Here is a 26,911-nt window from a genome sequence, read left to right on the forward strand (position 1 = left end):
GGTTTGGGAATCTGCGAAATAAGCATTAGGCCTGATATTATGGAGCTCTAACATTGTTTTAGTAAATTTGCAAACCTAACCTAAATAAATGCAAAGTATAAATCAAAGCTAAGAATGAGGAAATCGAAAGGGAGTGTGGCGAGACCGTGAGAATTAGCAAATATTCCTTTTGGAGTCGTACGTGTCACATTGCCAGAGAGCACGAGGATGTGCAATGCGAACATGGTAGCTCAGCAAAAGGTGAGCTAGTAGACTACACTTCTATTCGATAATAAATTAATAGATAAATAAGGTATCTTGTTGTTTTGCCATCATGTCAGTGCAGCTGCCAGCTAGATGCAAGCCCGGTTCTACGGGGTTGCAAACATTAGAGCACCCTCAATTGAATATGTAAGCTTAATAATACTGTATATTGGCAAAGCATTTTTCCTTGAATCCCAGTGAACACACACAAAAAAATCCCTACATCAAAACCAATAAACATGTATGATCTTGCAGATCAGTGTGTCCTAATTTGCAGGCTCAGCATTCTGCTTTCATGCCTCTATTGTACAATTGAGCATATGATTGGTAAAGATTTCGCTTGCTGCATTCATGCGCAGAGAAAAAAAATCTATTAATGATTGTATATTAGAAAAAAAAAAAAAAACTTTTCTTAAACGAACGCAGTGTAATTTGTCTGATAGCATTAAATCAGAAACATATTAATGTATCAAATCTATAATCATTCCGTGGAGACAACGCAACTGAAAAACAATTATGAATTTCACTTTTACCTGCGATATTTTTCCTGGTATCAGTCCATGTTTTCATTATTGACATAAACGACTCAAACAAACTTTAAAGTTGAAAAGATTGTGGTTTTCTGGGTAGGTTGTATCACTCGGGTCCAGTTTAAACTGAAAAGCGCAAATTTGCGCGTATACAAGTTTCAGTGCCAACGCACATGTTTTATCACTTGTAGAGGCATGGTTGATGACTTGTTTAAAGTAAATAATGGTAATTTAGAACTGAAATGTTTTTTAAGGTATTATTTGAAGATGTTGATGACATATGTACTAACAGAGAATTATTTGACTGATTACAAATGATAAGGAAGGTCTGGTTCACCCGATTATCTAACAGCCGTTGTAAACCAGTCCAAAATAAACAACGAGATTTTATATACTAAAACAACAATACAATCACATAATTTCAGATGTGTATGTTACTAATCATTTGATAATTTAATAAATGTTGGTCTATAGTCTATATTTCACCCAGAGGGGCTCCTCAGCCCATGTTGGCAAAGGGGCAGTTGCTTGGGCCACTGTAACTACCCCCTGTGTACATGCTTGGAACCAAGTATACTACAGAGAAATTTAATGTCAGAGTGAGATTTGAGCAAACGCTTTTTTACCAGTGAGAGGAATGCACTCGCATAGAGCGGGTTATTGAGCAGAGTGTCACACCGCTCCACTTCACTCACATGCTCTGGTCTGAGCGAACCAGGACATGACAGTTCGCTATTTCTGACTGAAAAGCCTTTAAGGAGAGCCAGAACCTCAGTTTAACATCTCATCCAAAGGACAGTGCCTTTTTACAGTATAGTGTCTCCATCACTATACTGGGGCATTGGGACCCACACAGACCACAGCACAAGCATCTCCTGCTGGCCTCCCTAATACCTCTTCCAGCAGCAACCTTAGTTTTCCCCAGGAGGTCACCCATCCAGGTACTGACCAGGCTCAACCCTGCTTAGCTTCAATGGGCAACCAGTCTTGAGCTACAAGGTGATATGGCTGCTGGCAAGATGAGTCTTTAGTCTAGACTTATCTGTTCATCCAGGCATACATCTCATTTATCCATCAACTCATAGTTATGCTGCATTAGTTAGGTCTGCCATAACAGGAAACACTTCTCATATCACAGTATATAATGCTGCTTTAATGCGAATGGCATCTACTCTAATATTATTCTATTTGTTTCCCCGTCTCAACCTTGGGATACATACCCCAAGGTTACTAGAGCCTGCCAGATCCAGCTCCATTCCTGCTTGGTGTCCAACTTCCACATGTCGCTGAGTGATGACAACTAACTGCGGCCTGTGCCACTGCCTGAACCTTGGATTTAGGATGGATTTTGGGTCTCTCCTTCAGTATAAGACCATCATCATTTGTATACCTGTTTTATCAACCACAGGGTGAAAATTATTAGTCTGATTGCTTAGAAAATTAATAGTACACCTCTTCACAAGCCACACAATTTAAAACATCATTCATGTCCATGGCACAAATGTTACAGGACAAATTACAAACTGATATTTATTAGGTTAGGGTTTTGTTTAAATCCCAAATCCTAACTATGAACAATAGTAATAGCGACGCTTTCCTTAGCAAGCACCACTAATTAAAAAGTTATCCAAAGAAATATTGTTGCTTAGCCTCACAAAGTGAATCTCTTTAACTTTAGACATGTCACTCAAAAAACTGTTTATTATCCAACAAAGACATGTTCCATGAAAAGACACCTTTACACAACACCTACAAATATAATCCCATCAATAAATTAGAGAAATGCTTAAAAAGGAGAGAAGTCGGATTCTCCATTGAGAAGATACTGTGTAACTGCTGTATCCTTTTTGTTTGAAAGGTGTGCCGCTACGCAGGGTGCCCGTTAGTAGACACAGTATCCTTGCAATAATAAGCAAAATAGGAAGCTCCTATGTCTAGTTGGTGAATGCTCTTTCTGCAAGCGCATCTTTCTCTAGGCGCAGTCAAGCGTGTACAATTATCCACCTGCTGCACATTTTTTTTGTCAGCCATCTCCATTGCAACAAAGTTCTTTCTTCAAACATTTGTGGTTCATGCCCTCGCGGCTTCCTTAATCTAAGGTCTCACATGATGAATAGACTGGAGGTTCATCATTATGCACTTTAGCTCTATTAAAAAGGGCAGCATTGTTAAATTCCATCTGAATGCAGTGGCCTTCCAACCTTCAAAACTACTTCTAGTTTAATATGTTTGAGAGTACAAAAAGAAAATTATGCCATTACTGTGAAAGTGTAGTTAGTCAGACTAAAACTTTACAAGATAATGTAATCAATTTGGTTCATATAAACTCTCACTTTTCTCATTTTTCTTGAGTTGTCCACAGTTCAGTCCAGTCCAGTCATCCAACTCCCACAAAATATTAAATGAATAGTCCTATTCTACTGTTCTCTTTTAAATTAAGGCTCTTTTTTTTTCTCATTTATAAATTTTCTCTCTAGTCCTGCATGCTCTTTGAAACTCAGACCATATTGTTTGTAACACAACAACCACCTCTGCTTCAGCCTACGACCTCAGCCTCTTTGCACTTCCTGTGCATACTGTGTAGCTCTCTGATGGAAAAATAGCTGTCGGTGCACCTGCAGTTGGGCAGCTGACAGATAAATTCTGGGTGAAATTGAGTCTTAGAAACATAGCAGCTTCTCTCTGACACGAAGATTAAAGCCATTGAGAACAGCAAAGATTAGAGGCTCTTTGTAGCCATCAGCGTTAAACAAATTAATCTATTGCTGTTCATCTGACTGTAAAATCTCTAGATTTAGTGTTTCAATGCAGCTAAGGCTAGAGCCACAGGGTCATCCCATGCTGACTTTCCCACAATGACTAAAACACATATTAGAAAGTCTTTACAAAATTTGTTTTGTCTGCTTTTAGGAGTAAAAAGCTTAAAAGAAGAGAGCTTAAATGTATGGGGTTTTAAAGGAGATTCATTTTCAAGACTTTCCAATTCATTTCCGAGAGACACAAGGCAATATTGTTTCTTTCAGCATTATTTTAAAAGCTTCAAGAAAAAGCTTTAAGCATTCCTAAGTATAGAGCCAGTAAAAAGGTATAGAACCAGTGGGGAAAAGTAACATAATAGCATTGCATATCATTGAATAAAAAAATAAGAAAAACTGTTTGTGAATGGATTATGCTTTTTTCCTTTGTTGTTTTATTTTTTTATGAGAATGTAGGTTTAAGAAAGTAGCATATAGTAAGAGCGCAGTATAAAGAAAACTGATGAGCGTTGTGGTCCGGGTCAAATTGTCAACTCGAGTTAAGCATAGATGAGCGCACAGAAAATGACCCACGTGCTCTCTGAGCTCAATGGTTTTAAATAGCCAATTCTATTCAAAAGGGCTCTTCAAAAAGTTTTTTTTTTTATTGCTAAATTTATGTGTACATTTAAATAAATATGTATTATTTAAAATAATTTTATTTTATAAATACATCTAACCATCCTTGAATAATATGGTCTTGCGTTTACACCTTAAAGGAAACTGCTATTACAGTTTTACTAACATCCAAAAATGGCATCCACAATAGAGTACAACAGGGCTAAAAGCTCCATAGGATAAAATGCTCCATTGATTTTATTTTCTCCTAAAACACTGTATACAACAAAAACTACCACAGCACTTTCCTAAACACCTGTTTGTCACTATGCACTGAAAATTTCCTGTTCCATGAGATCTTTGCGTGTGGTGTCCAAAGGCTGATTTTGAGGCAATTTGATCTAATACGAATACTTTTTTTAAATGTTGCAAATTTATGTAGCTAATAAAAAAAAAATAAATAAATACAAAAATCACTGAAATTAACACATTTCTTTTGAGACAAAATACTTTTAAGTTTTGTTTAAGGTCATTCAATCAAGCATTTTCAATAACTTTCCAGTAAGTGAAAGGATAGTGTTTGGGGTCAAAAACCCCCCTGTTGCAGGCACTAAAGGCCCCTATTATACACATTGTTTTTCTCAAGTGGGGGGAATAGATTTTTTATGAAAAATGTTCAAAGTTGGCTCACATTGACTCATCCAATCGTAATAGAGATTAATTTGTTTATAGAATACTTGACATGTAATAAAATGCCAAATATGTTATTTTGAGTAACCGTCATCTTAATTTGTTACTCAAAAAAGTATCTTGCTGTCGCAAAATTATTTGCATTAGTTGACAAATTGTGCCTTATAACTATTGCCCCGGTATCTTCACGATATCACTTTAAACCCCCCAGGGGCCTTTTACCCCAAGGGTAACTTGGGGTAAAAGGCTCCATCACTAACTGAATTTTAATAGAAACAAATCACAACGTCCTTATTATTTCTTTTCACACAGATTATGTTGCCCCATGAATTTTCAATATAACGAAATTAATTTGTTTTAACCGTGATACATTTTGTGACCAGAATAAAGCAAAATTTCATTAAGGGGTGCCTTTAGCCCCGTTGTACCCTATCATACTGAAGGTTATTAAAGCCTTTTGTATCAAATTGTATTTTACAAACAAATCGAACTTCAGTGCCTTTTTACCACCAGGGCTTCTGATTTTTTTTATTATTTTATAATTTCTAATCATTATGTGTGGAGAGAATTTAAAAACCTACATTTATGGTTAAAACACTTCACCAATATCATAAAATTATAAAGGAAAAAACGTAATAAACCTTTTATATAATCAAAAGACAAAGTGGGGAAAGTGGGTTTAAAATGTAAAAATAGCCCGTTGTAAAAGGTGCCTCATATTGTTCCTGGGAGGCAGCAGATATCCTAACCCCGCCCCCACCCTACTCCTAATTAAATGGAGCCTGTAAGGCTGAGTAGCCTACCAGGAACAACGCATGGCACATTTTCACATCGCGGTAAAATACAACAAGAGAGAGAGGGAAAAAAAGAGCCGTCGCATTATGATGACGTCACTCATGTGAGCCAGGATTTGTTTTTCAGAAAAGTCCTTTGGCTTCACGCTTAAGGTTTGTTTATTTCAATGGTACAATTCGTTTTTATATCGCGGATTGTTTGTCTTGAAATCTTCTCCCGACTGATACGATCTATTTCGCCCTTGAAGTCGGTTGCGTACGATTCTAATGTAAGTAGCTTCGCACCGTTTACTGCTTTGCACATAGAGTTCAGACAAGAAATATAAAACACGAATTAATGCTGTTATTACATATTCTCCTCGAACATTTTTAATACACATATGAAGGTTAGATAGATATTGCGCATAAATTCTGAGTGTGCGGGTGACTCTCACGAAGCCAGTCAAGAACATGTCCGGGTCATATTTCACCATAAAAAAATGAAAAAGAAAAAAAGATTTTTTTTATTTTTTTATTACAATTATTAATAACATGTTACCTTTTTTTATTTTTTAATGTGACATTATTCTTGACCATTAGGCACATTTGCCTCCCCAATGCTCATTAGTGTTATAAAATTAAACCTAATTAATATAAATTGTAGAGTATTTTACAGTATAGTTGAATTTATTGTACTGCTTTTAATTTTTAATTACAATAAAAAATCATAATGAAAAAAAATCTTTGTATCTTAATTTGTCAAATTAAATTTTACATTTGTTTTCTAGTGATTTTGGGCTGAAGTATGACCCGGATATGTTCTTGACAGGTTTCGTAACATTCACCCATGCAAACATAAAGGTGAAGCCTTGATCTTTAAATGGCCATACAAGAAAAATATGATCCAACTAAACACTAAAAATGTGATATATTGGCCTTGAACGACTCATATCGGTTGACCTACTAAAAAACATGTCATCATTACAGACACCGCTGCTTAACATTCATTACACTCTGTTTTAGGATGTCTCTGGGTTTCCTGAGGTTTGTTTTGAGCCAGGCACTGAGCCGTAGGACTCTTCGACCCATCAGCCTTGCAAAACTAATACTGACCAGTAAACCATCAACCCTCAGACCTGCATGGGGCTACCACTCTGTCTTGTCCTGGCAATATATTTCCTTCTCTACAGATGCTGAGAGTGGGGGCACAGACATGGCAGATCCTTCAAAGGAGACTCAAAATCTGGGCTCAAAAGCACAAGTCACTTTTACCAGTGTGGGTCGGAAGATTGGCCAGCGCCACATACAATTATTGGGTGAAGATGGTGAGGAGTTGGGGACAATGCACCGTGCTGAAGTAATACGAATGATGGACCAATCGGGCTTGAAACTTGTTGCCATAAATGAAAATTGTGATCCACCATTGTACAGACTGATGAGAGGGAAACAGATCCATGAAGAGCAGATGAAACTGAGAGTAAAACAGAAAGCCATGACAGGTGTGTTTTCTTTTTTATCACAAAGGTGCTTCATTGCATCCAAGGTGTCATTATACCATCAGTTTCTGCAGTTCTTAAATATATGTTTCTTAAAGGTGATGTGTAATTTTTCAATGCTAAAATACTTTTTCCTATCCTAGCTTAATAAGCAGAGAAAACTACACTCACTGAGCACTTTATTAGGTATACTACAGTCCTAATAAATTGCCCGATGTGGTCTTCTGCTGTTGTAGCCAATCCGCCTCAAGGTTCAAAGAGTTGTGCATTCTGAGATGCTAAACTTCTCACCTTAATTGTACAGAGTGGTTGTCTGAGTTACCGTAGACTTTGTCAGTTCGAACCAGTCTGGCTATTCTCCATTGATCTCTCTCATCAACAAGGCATTTCCATCCACAGAACTGCTGCTCACTGGATGTTTTTGGTACCATTCTGAGTAAACTCTAGAGACTGTTGTGTGTGAAAATCCCAGGAGATCAGCAGTTACAGAAATACTCAAACCAGCCCGTCTGGCATCAACAATTATGCCACACTCCAAATCACTGAGATAAAATTATTTTTGCCATTATGATGGTTGATGTGAACATTAACTGAAGCTCCTGCCAGAATCTGAATGATTTTATGCATTGCACTGCTGCCACACGATTGGCTGATTAGATAATCACATGAATAAGTAGGTGTACAGTTGTTCCTAATAAAGTGCTTGGTGAGTGTATATGTAAGCCACTGGTAGGTTGATTTCCATGAGAAGCATAAAAACTGGCTCTTTGGTTCTTTTAAAACTATGCTGTTTGTTTGACCAGCCTGACCTGGTAACATGTCATCAGCCAATGACATGAGTTTGGGGAGGGACTATATATTTTTGTTTGACCAATGGCAGACAGGAGTGGATTCAGGAAATCTGTTTGAAAACAGTTATTTTTGATATTTCTTTTGGTTACACTAATGATGCAGAAATTACACACTTCACCTTTTACAGGAATATTTTAAAATTAAAATTCAGTCATTTTACTCACACTCATGGTGTTCTAAACCTGTATGCTGTTATTAATTTTTTTTACAAAAGGAGAAATTGTGAAGAATCTTTTCACAGCTTAAGTACAACTTCAGTTACTACTGTGCTACTGTACAGGTATATTCCTAGTATTTAAGTTATACAATAGCTTTATGTGAGGCACAGACCAAAATCTAACTTATTGATAATATTTTCCTCAGCCAAAGCTCTCAAATCTCATTCAGTCGCATTGCGTTCAGATAAAAAAATGGAATGCTAACATGTCATGATAGGTTTCATGTAATTGACGCCAAAATAGCATAACTGATCATGACTTGCCAGTTTGAATATGTGGGATGGACAATTGTATTTAACAGCTTGAATTGAAGGGTAGATTTTCCACATATAACAACCTAAATTTTGGTCTAATTCCAAAAACGTATTACCAAGTCTTTCAAGGGTATGATTCCTCAGTTACTTTAGCTCCTCCTGCTTTGTTGAATACATGCTTCCACTTTCTTTGTCCTTGTATACAATCTAAAGTTTGGGTCAACTGTTTTGCATTTCTGAAAGAAACTGATTGTTTTATTATTGTTATTTAAGCATTTACATTTTCACCCAGGGATATTCATGGTAAACATTATATAACTGCGCTACTCTTTACATTTTTTGGTATACTTGCAGGCCCTGTCCAATCAAAGGAGCTCAATTTCTCTGCAGATATTTCCCCTCATGACTTAGACACGAAACTGCGGCAAGTCGTCAGCTGGCTGGAAAAAAAGAACCATGTCAGACTCACTATCAGATCCGGAACTGACAGTGGCACACCACTGGTATGGACAGAGAATATATTATTCTTAGAGTCTGCCTTTATGAACTGTATTTCATGAGTAAATCAAAGTGCATGGTTCAAATGCACATCCCCTGTAAACACACCTTCTAATCAACGGCCTATGTTCATGCTGTTGGTGTGAACATTATTCACCTTAAATCAAGTTAAACTGCTTTTCCAAAACAAATTAAGCTCTATTTACAGCATCTGTGGCATGCTGTCCTTTACCACACAAAAAAAGTTGGAATTGTGCCTCAGTTTAAGGTTTAAAAGCATAAATGCGCAGCCTGTGTTTTTGTTAAAATACTTATTTATTCTGTACACAAATGTGTTATTTGCTGTAAAATTACCCTAAATTGTCCTTTGAGGTGGGACCACAAATGCAGTTCTTGTCAGTGGATTTTACTATAAGTAAACAATCTCTTTCTGGTATCGAATCAGCTTTACATGATCATGACAGAAGCTAATAATTGAAATATATAAGGTGACTTTGCACAGACAAGCTTTGTAAGCATTTCTTATCACATGTGTAATATTTAAGTCTTAAATATTATTAAATATAATATTAAAGTCTACTTTTAAGCTTAACTTGTATTGAAACCAGAACATTCCTTTAAAAAAAGGTAAAGCTGTGGTGTGCAATCAGTGCTTCCTTACTAGAAATATTAATAATGAAAACATCCTCACATGTAAGATCAGTATGTTTTGTTTTTTTATTAACAACAATAAATGTGTTGATCACATTGTATAGATAAAGGGATAAACAATGCTATTTTACAACCAGTAAAATAATTAATAACCAGTACTACTTAATGAACATGTCCATTAGTGAACAGCGCAGTGCTGCTTTGATCATTCAAAAACAGTTGGCTGGCACCAAGATAATTTTAGATTACAACAGAACAAATGACAAACTATCCACATTGCCATAGTATTGGTACATACAGGTTTTGCAATGTTGTCCCATTGCAATGATTGAACAGCTCTTAAAAAAAAAAAAAAAAAAAGTAATTGCAGAAAGAAGGCGCAGAGTAGTTTTATCTTTATCACTGCTGTTTGTTGAAAAGATATGATTATGGTTATTGTAATAAGGTTTTCCATTATCACTCCCCAGAGGGTCTCGGTATGCAAAACAATCAGTGACAGTTTTAGAATCTTATAATCTGTGCCTTAAACATAGTGAATTAAAAAATGATTTCCGATCAAAAGCAAAACCCTTTCACCACTGAATGCTGCAGTCACTGATTTTTGGCTGTTTGTTTTTTGTTTTCCCAACAGGACAAAGTCTTATCTCAGATGGTGGAGAGAATATCAGTACCTGTTGGCTTTATATCAAAACCCACTGTGGTTCGTAGGGGTCGTGCAGCCATGTGCGTCCTTCGTCTTGCTTCTGCCAAAGAACTGCGACAAAAGGAAGCGGAGACTTCGAACAAGACTTTAAAGCCAGACTCTGACACACCAATGCCTCTTTCTGCCTCATCCACACAGAAACCAAAAGACTCAAAACAACAATAAAGTTCTATTCAAATCAAATTGGCAAAAGTGTATAATTTTTTTAAATGCATGTTTACTTTTCTATCCTTTTAATCTCCAAAATTTGTTTCTTAAATATTGTATCCTGTAATAACTTAAAAACTCGGCTTAAGGATCAACGGAATACACAGTAATTGCTAATCACTGGACACTATGACAAGAGAGGTTCTAAAAGTTGGACCACTGGACATGAAGAGACGTTCAGCTCAGAACAGATGGATTTTGATTGGCTGATAACACTTTTAGATTTAACATGCTCCATATCTGAATTTAAGATGACAGGTTCTGGTAAGTCGGATTTTTGGATTTTAAGACTTTCTGATTTGAAAGAATCTAAGTGACTAATTAATTGAGGGGGCTCTGAAGATTTATCTGCTTTTGTTGGACGTTTCTTTTTTGGTTTGTGACCACTCAGACGGGATGCCAGAGAGCGTTTTCCGCGGGGCTTCTTCTGAAAGAGACAAAGGCATAGATTTCAATAAAAAATAAAAAATAAAAAAAAAACATTTTCTTTAAAAGGAATAGTTCACCCAAAAATGAAAATGTCAATAATTTCCTCACCCTCATGCCATCCCAGATGGGTATGACTTTCTTTCTTCAGCAGAACACAAAGATATTTAGAAGAATATCTCAGCTTTGTAGGTCCATACAATGCAAGTGAATGGTGGCCAGAAATGTTTAGCTCCAGAAAGCACATAAATGCAGCACAAGAAAATCCATATGAATCCAGTAGTTAAATCCATGTCTTCAGAAGTTATATGATAGGTGTGGGTTGAGAAAAGTTCAATATCTAAGTCCTTTTATTTACTATAAATCTCCACCTTTGACCAGTAGTGGCAATATACACAAAGAATGTGAACTACCAAAAAACAAAGCAGCATGTAGAATTTAAAGTGGAGATTTATAGTAAAAGAAGACTTAATTATTGATCCGTTTCTCACCCACACCTATTATATCACTTCTGAAGACATCTATTTAACCACTAGGGTTGTATGGATTATTTTTTATACTGCCTTTATGTGCTTTCTGGATATTCAATGTTCTGACAACCATTCAATTGCATTGTATGGACTTACAGAGCTTAAATATTATTCTAAAAATCTTTGTGATCTGCAGAAGAAATGCATACACATCTGGGATAGCCTGAGCCTGCAGACTATTCCCCACATTTTTCACAGAACTGTGTGTAAAACTTTGTGACTGACTGGGGTTCCAATTTTGCAGTTACTACAAGTCAATACAGCACAGGGTCCGTAAGTAAAAATTCCATTCATTTTTTGCCATAGACGAATTGAGCAGAGATCCACCAATCAGAGAACCACTGCAAACAAAGCATGCAAAACAAACTCTGAAGCAACTGCCCACTTTCATGACGAACTGTCAATGACGCAATTTAGTCTGTCTCCCTACACTCTCAACCTACTTATCTGCATATATCTGACTATTTTGCAATAAAATTAAAACATTTTATATATTAAAACATAATACAAAATGTTTCAATACTTATAATCAACTTTAAATCAATAGTTTTATTTCCCTTCCCCCACAGTTTTTATTTGATTACATAATTTGCAATGCTTTCATGGCATTGTGGTTCATTCCCTCATTAAAGACCCCAATATACTTCATACAAAATCAAAGAACGAATGGGTGTGATGTCATTTAGAACAAAATCTGTCCAAAAAGAAGGTGTATTTGCGTTTGTTTCGGTGGTTCGTAACAGCTCACCAGGGCGAACTTTTAGGAAAACTTCTGACTGGCTGCTAGACACCTTACTGTCATTGGTCCACGTCATCGGTAGGTGTGACCCAGAGCTTCACCTACCTTGAGGCCGATGACAAATTCTGTTTAGGTTCTTTAGTCAGTCAAAATCAGTCAACATGAACACACCTGTGTGCAGAGTTATTAGCGAGCTGGTACAAACGTACCTACATCTGTACGATCGTTCACGTAGAGACATGTCATGTGATTTTTTTATGTTTAGTCTACAAAAGGAAATCTACTCAAATACTCAAGCACCCATTCACTCATGTTCCATCTGTAGTGAAAGCCATTCACACATCTGTTCAAATCAAATCACTTTTATTGTCACACAACCATATACACAAGTGCAATAGTGGGTGAAAGTCTTGGGTGCAGTTCCGAGCAACATAGCAGTCATGACAGTGATGAGACATATACCAATTTACAATAAACAGATTTACACATCACAATTTACATATCTAATACACACAATTACAACACAATATACAAATAATAATATACAATGTACAGTATACAATACACAATATAGAACACACAATATAGAATACACATTATACAATAAAAATAGAATATATAATATATATATAAAATATACAGTAGGCTGTATTGTACTGTATTGACATTCAGGCTGTCGGTTGATAGTCAGTTGCCAGTGTGTTGTTCAGAGAGAATATAATTTATGACAGTCCAGTGTGAGATAATAAGATTAATAAAGTGCAGTGCTGATGTATATTGATCGTGAGAGATCAAGAGTTCAGAAGTCTGATTGCTTGGTGGAAGAAGCTGTCATGAAGTCGGCTGGTGCGGGTCCTGATGCTGCAGTACCGCCTGCCTGATGGTAGCAGTGAGAGCAGCCCATGGCTCGGGTGGCTGGAGTCTCTGATGATCCTCCGAGCTTTTTTCACACACCGCCTGGTATATATGTCCTGGAGGGAGGGAAGCTCATCTCCGATGATGTGTCTGGCAGTTCGCACCACCCTTTGCCATACCAGGCAGTGATGCAGCCAGTCAGGATAATCTCTACAGTGCTGGTGTAGAACCATGTGAGGATGTGGCAGTTCATTCCAAATTTCCTTCCTTCCATCTCAGGAAGAAAAGGCGCTGATAAGCCTTCATCACAACGGCCTCAGTGTGGATGGACCATGTGAGTTCCTCTGTGGTGTGGACACTGAGGAACTTGAAGCTGCTGACTCTCTCCACCGGTGCTCCATTGATGGTGATGGGACTGTGTTCTCTGTCTTTTCTCCTGAAGTCCACCACAAGCTCCTTTGTCTTGCTGACGTTGAGGGAGAGGTTGTGCTCCTGACACCAGCGTGTCAGAGTGTGCACCTCCTCTCTGTAGGCCGTTTCATCATTGTCAGTGATCAGACCTACCACCGTCATATCATCAGCAAACTTAATGATGGCATTGGAGCTATGTGTTGCCACACAGTCATGTGTGTACAGGGAATACAGGAGTGGGCTGAGAACAAAGCCCTGTGGGGCTCCAGTGTTGAGGGTCAGTGATGAGGAGATGTTGCTGCCCATTCCAACCACCTGGCATCTGCTTGACAGGAAGTCCAGGATCCAGCTGCACAGCAAGCTTTTTAAGCCCAGAGCCCGGAGTTTCATATAAAGCTTAGAGGGCACTATGGTGTTGAATTCTGAGCTGTAGTCTACAAACAGCATTCTCACATAAGTGTTCCTTTTTTCCAGGTGGGAGAGAGCAGTGTGTATTGTAGAAACAATGGCATCATCAGTGGAGCGGTTGCTGTGGTAAGCAAACTGCAATGGGTCCAGTGATGGAGGCAGCACAGAGCAGATGTAATCTCTGATTAGTCTCTCAAAGCATTTGCTAATGATGGGGGTCAGAGCAACAGGACACCAGTCATTTAAGCAAGTGATTTTGGATTGCTTTAGAACAGGCACAATGGTGGATGTTTTAAAGCATGTGGGGACCACAGACAAGGAGAGGGAAAGGTTGAAAATGTCCGTAAAAACACCAGCCAGTTGGTTCGCGCACACTCTGATGACGCGGCCCGGAATGCCGTCTGGACCCGCGACTTTACGGATATTCACCCGTCGGAAGGATTGAGTTACATCCGCTACAGAGACGGAGAGTGAACTAACCTCTGTAGCTTCGCCACGAGAGCTCTCTCCGTGAGGGCGGAGTTATTTCCCTTGAAACGAGCATAAAAAGTATTTCGCTCATCCGGGAGAGAGGCAGCGGTGTTCACGGCGGAGTTTTTATTCCCTTTAAAGGCTGTGATATTAATTCCCTGCCACATGCTTCTAGAGTTGGTGGTGTTAAACTGTCCTTCAATCTTATCCCTGTACTGGCGTTTGGCTGCTCTGATAGTTTTGCGGAGGGCATAACTGGCTTGTCTATGCTCCTCCGTGTTCCCGGAATTAAAAGCGGTGGTCTGCGCATCAAGTGCGGCGCAAACATCGCTATTTATCCATGGCTTCTGGTTGGGGTAGATCCGTATTGTTTTGGTCGGAAAAACATCCTCTACGCACTTTCTGATGAAACACATTACGCTATCAGCGTAAAGCTCGATGTCGTCATCAGAGGCGGACCGGAACATCTCCCAGTCCGTGTGATCAAAACAGTCTTGTAGCGTGGAATCTGATTGGTCCGACCAGCCACTGGATCGTTCTGAGGGTGGGTGCTTCCTGTTTCAGTTTCTGCCTGTAAGTGGGCAAAAGCAGAATGGAAGAGTGGTCTGATTTGCCAAATGGTGGGTGGGGGAGGGATTTGTAGCCATCCTGGAAGGGAGAGAAGCAATGGTCCAAAACCCGGTCCCCTCGTGTTGAAACTGATGTGTTGGTGGTATTTTGGTGCAATTGATTTAAAATTGGCTTCGTTAAAGTCCCCGGTCACAATGAACGCGGCCTCATGGTGCGCGGTTTCCTGCTTGCTTATACTCCCATACAGTTCCTCGAGTGCCCGGTCTGTGTCGGCTTGTGGCGGGATGTACACAGCAGTGATAATGACCGCTGTGAATTCCCTCGGTAGCCAGAATGGTCGACACAGAAGCATGAGAAATTCCAGATCAGGAGAGCAGAAAGACTTGACAGAATGTACGCTCCTCTGATCACACTAGGATTTGTTGATCATAAAACATACACCACCACCTCTGCTTTTACCTGAGAGGTCTTTCGCTCTGTCCGCTCGGTGCACAGAGAACCCTGTGGGTTCGATGGCTGAATCTGGAATCTCAGCAGACATCCAAGTTTCTGTTAGGCATATAATGCAGCAGTCCCTCGTCTCTCGTTGGAAAGAGATCTGCGCTCTTAGCTCACAGAGCTTGTTGTCCAGAGACTGAACATTTGCCAGTAGAATACTGGGTAGCAGGGGTCGATTTGCACAATGTCTTACTCTGATGAGAACGGCGGCTCTATTTCCCCTTTTCCTTCTGCTTTTCCGCAGCCGGGCTTCCCAAACAAAGGGCTCCGCTGGCGTGTTTGTAAACAGCGGGTCAGCGTTGAGGTATTTAAAGTCCGGTTTTCGGTGTGCTATTGCAGAACCAATGTCCAAAAGTGTTTGTCTGTTGTAGACAATAAGCCAGACAACACCCAAGACAAAAACATAGAATTGTAAACAAAACAAAAAAAAACTGCAGTGTTGTGTCGGAGCTCGCAACGCAGCAGCCATACTCGGCGCCATCTTGTGATGTTCATTGTGCCCAAAATAAGATATGCATCTCGTCATCATTCTTTTGTCTGTTTTTTCCCCATTAACACTCTTTTATACAACCACTTTGCAGTAGTATCATCATAAATTATAATAACAGAGTGTAATCGGCGTCTATTATGGCCGCGTATGGCTCCATGAATTCAGAATGTAAACATAACAAATAAAACATTTTCTACTGCATTTATATTACTTTAAATCATCAAGTGGTTAAAACAGTTTCTTTTACTAACCTCATGTGAATTCTACTCATGAGGCATAAAGTCAATGATAACATTTTATTGTCACATTAGTTAAGGTTTTAAATGTAGTTTTGAGCATCCTCCTATAAAATGTACCTCTAAACACCATCCCACAGCGGTGTGGCAGGCGTCTGAATCTTCGCGAACAGTATACCGTTACTCGGCTGTTTCAAACTTCTTTTTACCCCTGAACGAAGAAGAGCTTCTACGGAAGTATGTCAGGGCCTTAAGTCTTGTACACTGTCTTTTTGTCTGATTTTAAAATACTTCTTTGTTTTAAATCAAAGTTTATAATGGCTAAGAACTCTTATGAAGGACATTATGAAGTGTCTTTGGAAGAAAAATACTTCTACAGTGGGTACTGTTGCACTCTATAATGGAATGTCAGTATCTACATCAATAACAGCTGTTATTACCTGTTTCTTCTTTTCAGGGTCATGAACCACACAATGGCGCTCTAAGCTTTGCTGAGGAAAAAAGATTAACAATGTGTCAAAAAATAAAGCATATTTTTAGAATAACATAAGTTCTTATGTTGATTTAACTCTGCATTTTTCGTTGGGAAATGTCTTAATCCTGCTGTAGTACCTAAATCAAGCTGAAGGACCAAATCATCCACGACTCTGTATGTAATTATTTACATCAAGAGAGAGAGTTGAGTAATGAGACCCTTCACAGGTGATAATTAAAAAATTTATGAGAAAGCACAGTTACCTTCATTGCAAAGGATTTGCCACAGCCAGGGTGAGTACAGGTGAAGCAGCGTTGCTCTTCGTGGAAGGACAGGATGTGGCTTTGCAGGTTAAATGCAGTGGTGTAGGAGCGGGTGCATCCGTCTCTGGGGCAGTGAAACACCACTCGCTCTTCCGAGTGCACACGTTGATGCTGTCGCAGGAACCAGCTATCCCTGAATGTCTTTTTACACTGATCGCACTGTACCATGACTGAACACACAGATAAAGAGACTCAGACCCACACACAAACCCAATAGTAATTTTAGTCAAGACTAGCTTACCACTATGGCAAATATTTCCAGTTATTTCAATTAGTATGTGAAAAGTAAACCAACCCAGGCTATCAACTATCAAACATCATGGGATATGTTCAGAATGCAATACTAGCTAACTACTTACTGATTACTACTGCACAGGAAAAATTTTTTATATTTTTAAATAGTATAATCGATACAGTGAGGCAGGCATTATTCCACAATATACAAACGAGTGGCACCCAGCTATCATTTTGGAAATAAAAACTGTTATTTTTCATTTTTTGTTAAATGTAAAAAATAAAAACATTTTGGCAGTTGCTGTTTACAACACATAATGCAGTAAGAATAATATGTTAGTATGCAGATACATGTCTAACATCTGTATGTAATATTGCCAAAGTCATATGCTATAGTCAGCGTATTAACTTTCTGTAAAAAAACAAAACAAAAACAAAACTCAGGCTTACCTATATGTACTTTTTTGTGCTTTGTCATCTCTGTCCAGTTGTTCCCCACAAATGAGCAGCCTGCAGCAGTGCAAGAATAGCCTGCAAAGTTGATGCATGAGACATTATTAGCTTCATTGCTGCTGTCCAGGAAGCATCAGGACGGATTAGCATTTACATTCCAAATGCAATATGGACATGCATATTTGACTACCTCTACTACTATCATTTACTCATTTGCATGTTATTCCAAACCAATAGAACTTTATTCTATGGATCATAAAAGGTAAATTATTGAAGAATATCCTCAACGCTCTTTTCCATACAATTAAAGTAAATGGGGACTAGGGCTGTAAAGCTTCAACATTGTTGACGTCAAACGATATTGGTTCTCGCACATCTAGTGACCAAACATGATTGCTGTCAACCCTGGTTTAACACTTCGAATGCCAACATTTTTAAATTTAGAGCAGAGGGCAAGATTTTCAGTGAATGACAACTTAAATTGCACACAAAGCTAATATATGGTTTCAGAAGACTTGGATTATGGACCCTTTTCACACTTCTGGGTTTTGTAACGTGAAGCATGGGAATGGAAGTGAATGGGAGACCACGGTAAATTTAATTTTTGCTTACTCATTTGTTCCAACATCAAAAGAAAAACACCACTATTACATTTCCACAACTTTCCAAATGAAGAAAGAAATAGAGAGTGGAGGATTACGACAATCAAAAGAGAGATGGCAAATTTACTGTCACTCTCTCAGCAGCGGTGTTAGAAACCCCATCGTATCTGTGGTAACCTGTTTTATTAAACGAATTGCAGGGTAATACAAAGTATAATATTATACATTTACACAAAATAATAAAAAAAAAAAAAAATAAAATTGCTAGATTTATGCTGCAAAATGAGGCTGAAATGCATCATCTCAGTCTGTGAAAAGAGTACACAGCGCATGAGTCGTATGGACCACTTTTATTCTGGACTGACAGCCTAGTCTCCATGAAGGGGGAATAGAAAGATAACAGAATTTTCACTTATGGGTGACCTAACCTTAAAGGACCACAGACCAAACAAAGAACATACCCTGATGTACTTTCTCATGCCGCTTCAGTTTACCCCGTTGTGAAAAGCGTCTCTCACAGCCTTCATACGTGCACCTGAGGATTAGAGCCATTGCATATGTATACAGCATCAAATGAAGAAAAATGGGCGGCACTGTCCTATTTACAGTGTGCTTTAAAGAGTCCTGCTATTTTACTGGGAGAGAATAAGAAAATAAAAGAAAAAGAGTGATATTATTAACAAAAGAGGAGCCAGTGTAAAGACTTACAAGAAAGGGAGCAGCATGGTGTGTGAACACTCGTGGGTTTTCAACTGGTTATTTTTCTTGAATGCTTTGCCACATCCCTCAAATGTACACTGAAAAGACATCAAACACAAAAAGACAACTATAGGCAAGAACATCTGTACAAATAACTCCTCATTCACATACATAAGATATGCTCAGTAGCCTCTTACAAAAAACAACTGTGGTGGTACCATGGGCGTAGATTTGGCTCGAAAAAATCTACCCCCCAATCCCCCCTGAATCTACGCCCCTGGGTGGTACAATATAGTACAGCTATGCCTTTGGGACAATGCAGTTCATTGTATTATTATTATTATTATTAATACATTTCGATGTTCCAATTTGAGGGCATTTTTCCTCTACTTGTGTATGATATTGAGGCACCACTAGTTGTGCAATGTAAAAACTGAGTTCTTAAGTAAAAAGAGTTGAGAAACACTGGCTTAAAAAAATACCATGGATCATATCCAAAATAATAATAATAATAATAATAATTTTAAAAAAAATAAGGCATTTCTATGGTTCCATGTCCAAACAATGGTAGAACCATCGCACACTTCTGTAAGTGGTTAAAGATGTTTACATTTACTCACTATGTATTGTTTTGTCTCACGTCTGTGAATACGTGAAATATGTTTCTTCAGGTTTGCGTTTGTGGTGAATCCTTCATTGCACCCGTCCTCCGTGCATCTGTTGACATAACGCGAGTTAATTTACGTTAATTTTTTCGTTTTTACACTTTTCACGTCAATTAATGTCACTTACATGTAAGGTCTGTCGCCGGTATGTGTCAGCGTATGACGAGCCAGATGATATTTCGTGCAGAAAGATTTGCTGCAGCCGGTATCCTCGCACTTAAATGGCCTCTGTAAAAGATTATCGCATGTGGAGGTGACGCTCACGTGTTCAGTGTTGACAAACATGAGCGACTTCGTTTATTGTTTGACAAATACCAATTAGACATGATTATTATACACTAGGACAATATAAAATTGCTGTCTGAAATTTTTAAGATATATTCACACAATTTACTCCCACGTTTTGGCCTATCTCATTGCTTACCTCCCCTGTATGCTTGCAGAGATGCGCTTCTAGTTTCCATAATTTGTTGTACGACGCTTGACAGTCAGGAAAAGAACAAATAAACGTGCCGCTAGGTTTAACATTAGTTTCAGTCATTGTCGATAGTACAGAACTGTGACTACAGCTACCACATGTACGCCTTCGTTTTCATCGCCATGTCGAACTTCTGACGACATTTTGACGTCACCCGGAAAGCGACAGCCATATGGAACGCCATTGGGGACAAAAGCTTAAAAACAAATCAGCGCCTGTATTTTGCCGTGTCAACTAGGGTACCAAAGTTTAAAAATGCATCCTGACAATCCCCCCCCCCCCCCCCAGCACCATTGGAAAACAAACAAAACAACAACAACAACAACAACAAAAGCATTCTTTCAGCATATTTCATTATGTTATATGGTGGGTGGGTTGTAAAGAAACAACACAGGATATAAAAGAACAAAAATACTTTTGGGTTTTTTATTCTGACTGCTGTCTCAGAAAAAGGACAGCGATTGATGGGGCAGTATTGAAAAATGGAATAAAAAATGTAAAATATCTAAATTGTGTACTTACAGTATTTGATTAATGAAAAAGTGGATTACAATCACTGATATATACAGTACATAGAACTGGATTGCTCATGACGTCATAACAGTGAAGCCACTGCGCCGCCATATTGATATGCCCAAACATTAAAGTCCCTATTGACTTAACAGGAAATCATCTAATTTCAGCAAGTAAACATTAGTAATTTAATAACTGATTTTATATCTGAAATCTGCATGTACATCCCTACAACGCAAACGTCCCACACATGTAATTATTTATTTATTTAAAGTCAGGAATTTTTCCTTTTCCTTGAAAGACCGAGCGAATTATGTGTATCTATATCAAACAGAATCCACCACTAACAAACTTCATCAGCGAACAGATCAGCTGAATGTATACAAGTTCACTGAAACTGAGGTAAGATACAAACAGACATTTTCAGACTCGTGTATTGTGAACATCAAAGTGTTTGTTCAGAGTTACTTGTTTTATGTGTTCAACAAAAAGTGCCTTTTTCTCATGGTCACTTGAATAAAAGCGCGTGCTCTCTCTCTCTCTCTCTCTCTCTCTCCTCTCCCTTACGCACAGTGCCTGAGGGAGACACGCAAAGCAAAGCTGACAAATCCTGGGCATATTAGGCGAATTAAAAATCCCGGTTTGACTTTTTTTAAGGACCCTCTGAGGCAAACGGACATGTTGTCACTCCAAAACAAGCAGATATTACAGCTTTTCATACTTACATTACAACTTGTGGACAGTTTTCCAGCTTCCTTTGGTGATCGTTGTGCTGCACTGATAGACTGAACACCGGGGCAGGTGAATGCTCTGACATCGCGATCCGCGTATATCTTCTCCCTCATAATGAATATTATCCATAATGAAAAAAAATTAAAAATTAAACATAATTGTCACTGGAGGGTGAAATGCAACTGTCGTGTCCACAGGTTGGAGATAGTGAACAGGGGTGTTCAGTGGCGACGTGTGCCCCCCAGATTTCCAGACTTCTACCAGGTTTTATTATAAAAAAAAAAAAAAAAATAAAAAAATAAAAATTATATATATATATTATGATATATTATTATTATTTTTGTTTTGTTTGTTTTAATGTTTTTTGTAAGTGGGTAGAGAATATCTGAGTGTGCAGTAGTTTATTTCAAACTTTCAAACCTTATTAACATAACCACACCATTACCACTTGCGAGAACGAGTGTCTGACCAATCACTGTTATACTTGTTCTTGTCTGAGACACTTTTTCAGTAAGCCCGGCATTCGAAAATATGTTAAAATGGCAAAAAGACAGCTAAGTTTGGAGTTTTTCTACAACAAAAAATCTAAACCACCAATGCCAGAGACATCAACAGAAACCAAACCTGACTCTTCTGTAGTTCTGAATGTTAAAAGCAACGAGAGTGACAATACCATTTCAAATGCTCAGGTTAGTGCGGGTGCAACTGTTGAGTCTGTTGATAAAAGAGACCCTTGCCTTGGACTGGATGCAGCTTTGGAATATATTGAAGAAGGCCCGTATCAGCCAGTAATTGATTTTCCAGCCAGTGTCTGTGGGATCAAAACCAGAAAATTCAGGCAAGTGTGGTACAGTGAGTATAAATGGCTTGAATACAGTGTACGTGATGACAGAGCTTTCTGCTTTTGCTGTCGAGCATTTGGCAATGGGCCAAACTGTGACCTGGCATTTCGAGTTACTGGTTTTAAAACATGGAAGAAAGAAAATGAAAGATTTTGGGAACATTCAAAGTGTGAAGCTTACCTAGAGGCCGATGCAAAATGGAAGGGTAGGCTGCTGTCCTGTAAAACAGGGAGTGTTGCATCCCAGCTTGATAGTCAAAAGAAAAAAAGAGTGGCGGACAACAGAGCATATTTAAAACCTGTAATAGAGAGTACTTTTATTTCGCCAGGGTATACCTTTGAGAGGACATGAAGAGGGAATGGATTCTACAAATCAAGGCAATTTGCGGGAATTGATGAAACTGTACAGACAACGAACTTATTCAACGATTTATGCTTAACTGAGAAAAATACTACACCTACCTACACAGCTCGTGTCAGAATGAAATAATCGAAATCATGGCTTCACAAGTAACAGATTCAATCGTAAATGAAGTAAAAAAAAGCTGAAGTGTTTTCCATCATTGCAGACGAAACAATGGATCTGTCAAGACACGAGCAAGTTGCTCTCATAGTTCACTACGTAAACCAGAAATTTGAAATACAGGAGCGGTTTATTGGCTTCTACATGACGCTGCAGACGGATGGGGCTTCACTTGCCACACTGATCAAGAGTACATTATCAGCCTTGGGACTTGATATTTCAGCTCTAAGAGGTCAATGTTATGATGGAGCCGCCAACATGAGAGGACCCTACAAAGGTGTGGCCACAAGGATACTTAGCAAAAATCCTCTAGCTTACTATGTTCACTGTTATGCTCATACATTAAATCTGTGCGTAGTAGACATGGTTTCCTGCATTCCAGTTGTCTGAAATGCTTTCGGAATTCTCCAGGCTCTATGAAATTTCACTGAAGTAAGCTCAAAGAGACATGCTGTGTTTGAAAAGATTACGTCACAAAAAAGTATTCTGCGGGGCCAGCTACTCTTAAATCACTCAGTGACACTCGTTGGAACTGTCGAGTCGAGGCTATCAGAGCTGTATTGGAAAATTTTGATTAAATGGTTCAAGCTTTGAAACCAAATTGCGCATGGGGGTTCAAAAGCTGGAACTGAAGCTTATGCACTTCTCAGAAATTTGCAAGACTTCAACTTTCTGTACTGCATGTTTTTTATGCGGAGAGTGCTAATGCAAACAAACCACCTGTCCAAATTTCTTCAATCAAAAGACTTTACATATCAAACAGCAATGGCGATGGCTAAATCCATAGTGTCTGTACTAAAGGAAATGAGAAGTAATGATTTTGCATCCCAAACCTTTAATCACGTCAATGAACTGTGCCAGAAAAACGGTTAACGGTCTGGCCCTTGTGTGCCACGCAAACAGGTTATTCCCACAAAACTGGGAGGAGGGGTAAAATCCTCTTTTGAAAAGCCCGAGGACTACTACAGGACTGAAATACTGCACAGCACTATGGATACCCTTATTGAGGAGGTAGAAGACCACTTTTCCGAGAATGACCGGTTCATTTTCAAGTCCCTTACAGATGTTCTCTCTTCTGAGAGCCCATCAGATGAAAGTGTTGGTGCTGTTTCCACCACTTACAGTATTGGTCAAGAAGATCTGAAGATCCCGGTTGTTCAAAGATGGCATTGCTGACAAGAGTAATGAGGAAGAGGAGCGCACCCAGCTGGAAAAAAGACTGCAATTCTTTCGTGAAATGGCACTGCGTGACACCCTTCCAAATCTGTCCAAATTCTATGTGCTTTACTTAACTATCCCAGTGACTACAGCATCGGCTCAGAGAAGCTTTTCTTCTTTGCGGCAACTGAAAACTTACCTGAGGACGACAATGACAGATGCTTGTGTTTCTAACCTGGCAATACTATAGATTGAAAAAGGAGGACATGCTGTTAACATACTGGACGTTGTAACAAGGTTTGCAAGCAGAAAGGACCGACGCCTACAATTCTTTTGACAAGGTAAGGTTTTTAAAGCATGTACATTTGTTATTGAATATGTTATTGTCATTTACATTTGTTATTTTTTAGCTAATGGTTAGTTGTCACAAAAATAGGATTAGGTCATATGTTTGTTAAAGCATTTCATATTGGGAGAGGCAAGGTGGCGTGGCTATGTTTATTATGAATGGAAAGTTAGCACGCCACAACCCAGGAAGTCGCTCTGTTTTCTTTCTGATTAAGAACACCCGCTAGTCGTCTCATTACTGTGGTGCAGTCGTCGCTGTGTTATTTTTTGGAAAATTTGTTATGTGGTTAACAAATACCCGAGAGATTTGGGGTAATTAAATCTACTTTGTCTACTGACCCTGAACACTGCATACCACCAGGAACTTTAAAATCAAAACAATGGATTCCTAATGAGCCATTCACACCTGGAGCGAACATCAAAGCAAAGCTTTTTTACGGTGAGTGAGTAAATTTTTTTTTCTTTGCCCAGCAATAATACCCTGACCAGTAAAATATAAGCTTTGGATCATGTGTCAGAAGCTATTGCAGTTGCCAAAACCAACGCAACAGGTAGTGCTAAAGAACTGAAAGCTGTTTTGTCCAACGACATTAAACGCTGAGTAACTCGAGGAAGAATCCTAAACCAGCTGTGATGATGTATCTTTTATTTGCATCAAACGCCTTAAAACTAAAAAAGAAATTCTCATGGGTTCTTTTAATATGTAAATTATATTGCTCTTAAATGATCTTATATTGCTGCTTTTGCCTTTGCATTTAATCTTACGCGAGTTCTCCATATCTCTAATACAATATATATCGCGGCATCTTTGCCTTTTGTATAACCTTTTTAATAAACAACTATGAAGTGTTTTTCTTCACCAAATATTAATACTATTGCTGTGACTTGCAATGCACTTCAATGTTTATATTGTATGTCTTTGTATTCAAAATTCCTTGTATACCAAAAATATGGTTGTGTCTCCTCAAAATCTTTATTGCTGTGTTATCGTTAAGTCGTTAACGGCTGTACTGCCGTTAGCAGTATTAAAGTATCTAATAATGGGTCAGACTAAAGATGGGTTTTGTTGGGTGAGATCTGTGTTTTATTGCTTGCATTAATAGACTCTTGGAATGTTTCATTTTCAACATGTTTTAGATGTACAGGTAGCTGTCTAAATCTGCTGGGCATTATTGCCTGCCGCACCTCCGCCAGTGCCTTCAGTTGTCCAACTACAGGGCCATTACAAATGTTTTGCCTCATTAATCCCAGAACATCTCCTGGTGGTGGGGCAGTGGTCAGGGATGTCTCCTGGTCACCCCCCACAGATGGACATCGGATGCTTTCCACTTCTGTGGAAAGTTCTTGCATTCCCATCAAGACATTCCTCCTTTACAGGTCATGCCATGCTGCCAACGTTCGATACCTCCCATGAGCAGTCCTACCCTACTTCCATGGCCTCTTCTCTGTTATAAAATTCAAGCTATAAGACTACGCCTTATAGAAATTAGTCACTATGTCCGATTTTGAGGAAATTGATGGCAAAACCCTGGAAAAAATTTGTTTAACTGTCTGGAAAAAGATCTGTTAGAAATAGTAAATGCATCACTTCTTTCAGGCACATTTCTGAAGTCCCTGAAAACTGCAGTTGTCAAGCCCCTTCTTAAAAAGAACAATCTAGATAACTCAATATTGAACAACTACAGACCAATTTCAAATCTTCCTTTCATAGGCAAAATCACTGAAAAGGTTATTTTCAATCAGCTGAACAAATTCTTAATCTCGAATGGCTACTTGGACAATTTACAGTCTGGTTTCCGACCGCATCATAGCACAGAAACGGCGCTCATAAAGATCCTAAATGATATTTGGCTAAATACTGATCAGGCAAATTATTAGTGCTGGTATTACAAGATCTCAGTGCTGCTTTTGACACTGTTGACCACAACATTCTCCTAGACAGATTGGAAAACTGGGTAGGGCTCTCTAGGATGGTCCTCAGCTGGTTCAGGTCATATCTAGAAGGTAGGGGTTACTATGTGAACATAGGCAACTATGAATCTGAGTGGACATCCATGACGTGCGGAGTCCCACAAGGCTCAATTCTTGCACCACTACTGTTCAACCTGTATATGCTCCCACTAGGCCAAATTATGAAAAAGAAACAAATTGCATACCATAGCTATGCAGATGATACCCAAATCTATCTAGCCCTATCGCCAAATGACTACAGCCCCATAGACTTTCTGGCCAGTGCATTGATGAATTAACAGTTGGATGTGCCAAAACTTCTTTCAGTTAAACAATGACAAGACAGAGGTCATTGTATTTGGCAACAAAGGCAAAATTCCAAAGGTGAATACATACTTTGACCTAAAGACAAAAAATCTTGGTATGCGTAAGAAATCTTGGTGTCATTTTGGAGTCAGACCTTAGTTTCAGTAGTCACATCAAAGCAATAACTAAATCAGCCTACTATCATCTAAAAATGTAGCCAGAATTAGATGTTTTGCATCCAGTCAAGACTTAGAGAAACTTGTTCATGCATTCATCACCAGTAGGGTAGACTACTGCAATGGACTCCTAACCGCCTTCCCAAAAAGACCATTAGACACCTGCAGCTCATTCAGAATGCCACTGCCAGGATTCTCACCGGAGCAAAAAAAATGGAGTATATTACTCCAGTCTTCAGGTCTTTACACTGGCTTCCAGTTACATTTAGAATTGATTTTAAAGTACTATTACTTGTTTATAAATTGCTCAATAGCCTAGGACCTAAATACTTA

General features: G+C 38.6%; 2 protein-coding genes across 4 annotated transcripts; one reads left to right on the forward strand and one right to left on the reverse strand.

The window, feature by feature from the left end:
* Nucleotides 1-5,676: 5,676 nt before the first annotated feature.
* Nucleotides 5,677-10,444, forward strand: mtif3 (mitochondrial translational initiation factor 3). 2 transcript variants are annotated; one of them, XM_051692261.1, is made up of 4 exons: nt 5,677-5,879; nt 6,613-7,088; nt 8,764-8,912; nt 10,190-10,444. In XM_051692261.1, coding segments are annotated over exons 1-4 (864 nt in total). In that variant the 5' UTR covers nt 5,677-5,877; the 3' UTR covers nt 10,427-10,444. The 2 variants fall into 2 exon arrangements, with proteins under 2 accessions (XP_051548221.1, XP_051548232.1); XM_051692272.1 differs by lacking the exon at nt 5,677-5,879 and adding an exon at nt 6,392-6,450.
* A 151-nt stretch (nt 10,445-10,595) lies between these two features.
* On the reverse strand, nt 10,596-20,174 carry gtf3aa (general transcription factor IIIAa). Of its 2 annotated transcripts, none has more exons than XM_051692159.1 (9): nt 19,978-20,174; nt 19,681-19,781; nt 19,509-19,605; nt 18,898-18,986; nt 18,651-18,724; nt 17,585-17,665; nt 16,841-17,070; nt 16,543-16,593; nt 10,596-10,892 (listed from the first exon to the last, which is right to left on the reverse strand). In XM_051692159.1, the coding sequence occupies exons 1-9, from the start codon at nt 20,092-20,094 to the stop codon at nt 10,596-10,598; spliced, it is 1,137 nt and encodes a 378-aa protein (XP_051548119.1). In that variant the 5' UTR covers nt 20,095-20,174. The 2 variants fall into 2 exon arrangements, with proteins under 2 accessions (XP_051548119.1, XP_051548113.1); XM_051692153.1 differs by having other exon boundaries at nt 10,596-10,895.
* Nucleotides 20,175-26,911: the final 6,737 nt, after the last annotated feature.

Source organism: Myxocyprinus asiaticus, chromosome 4 (genome assembly GCF_019703515.2).
Source record: "Myxocyprinus asiaticus isolate MX2 ecotype Aquarium Trade chromosome 4, UBuf_Myxa_2, whole genome shotgun sequence".
Taxonomy (NCBI): Eukaryota; Metazoa; Chordata; class Actinopteri; order Cypriniformes; family Catostomidae; genus Myxocyprinus; species Myxocyprinus asiaticus.

Bases quoted from the DNA above. Each gene is read 5' to 3' on its own strand.
- mtif3 (XM_051692261.1), top strand. The intron at 7,089-8,763 runs GTGTGTTTTCTT...GTATACTTGCAG, and splicing joins AAAACAGAAAGCCATGACAG to GCCCTGTCCAATCAAAGGAG. The intron at 8,913-10,189 runs GTATGGACAGAG...TTTTCCCAACAG, and splicing joins CTGACAGTGGCACACCACTG to GACAAAGTCTTATCTCAGAT.
- gtf3aa (XM_051692153.1), bottom strand. From the start codon at position 20,094: ATGACTGAAACTAATGTTAAACCTAGCGGCACGTTTATTTGTTCTTTT. The intron at 18,987-19,508 runs GTGAGTAAATGT...ATGTCTTTTCAG, and splicing joins GTGAGACAAAACAATACATA to TGTACATTTGAGGGATGTGG. The intron at 16,594-16,840 runs GTAACTGTGCTT...TTTTTTCCTCAG, and splicing joins GCAAATCCTTTGCAATGAAG to CAAAGCTTAGAGCGCCATTG.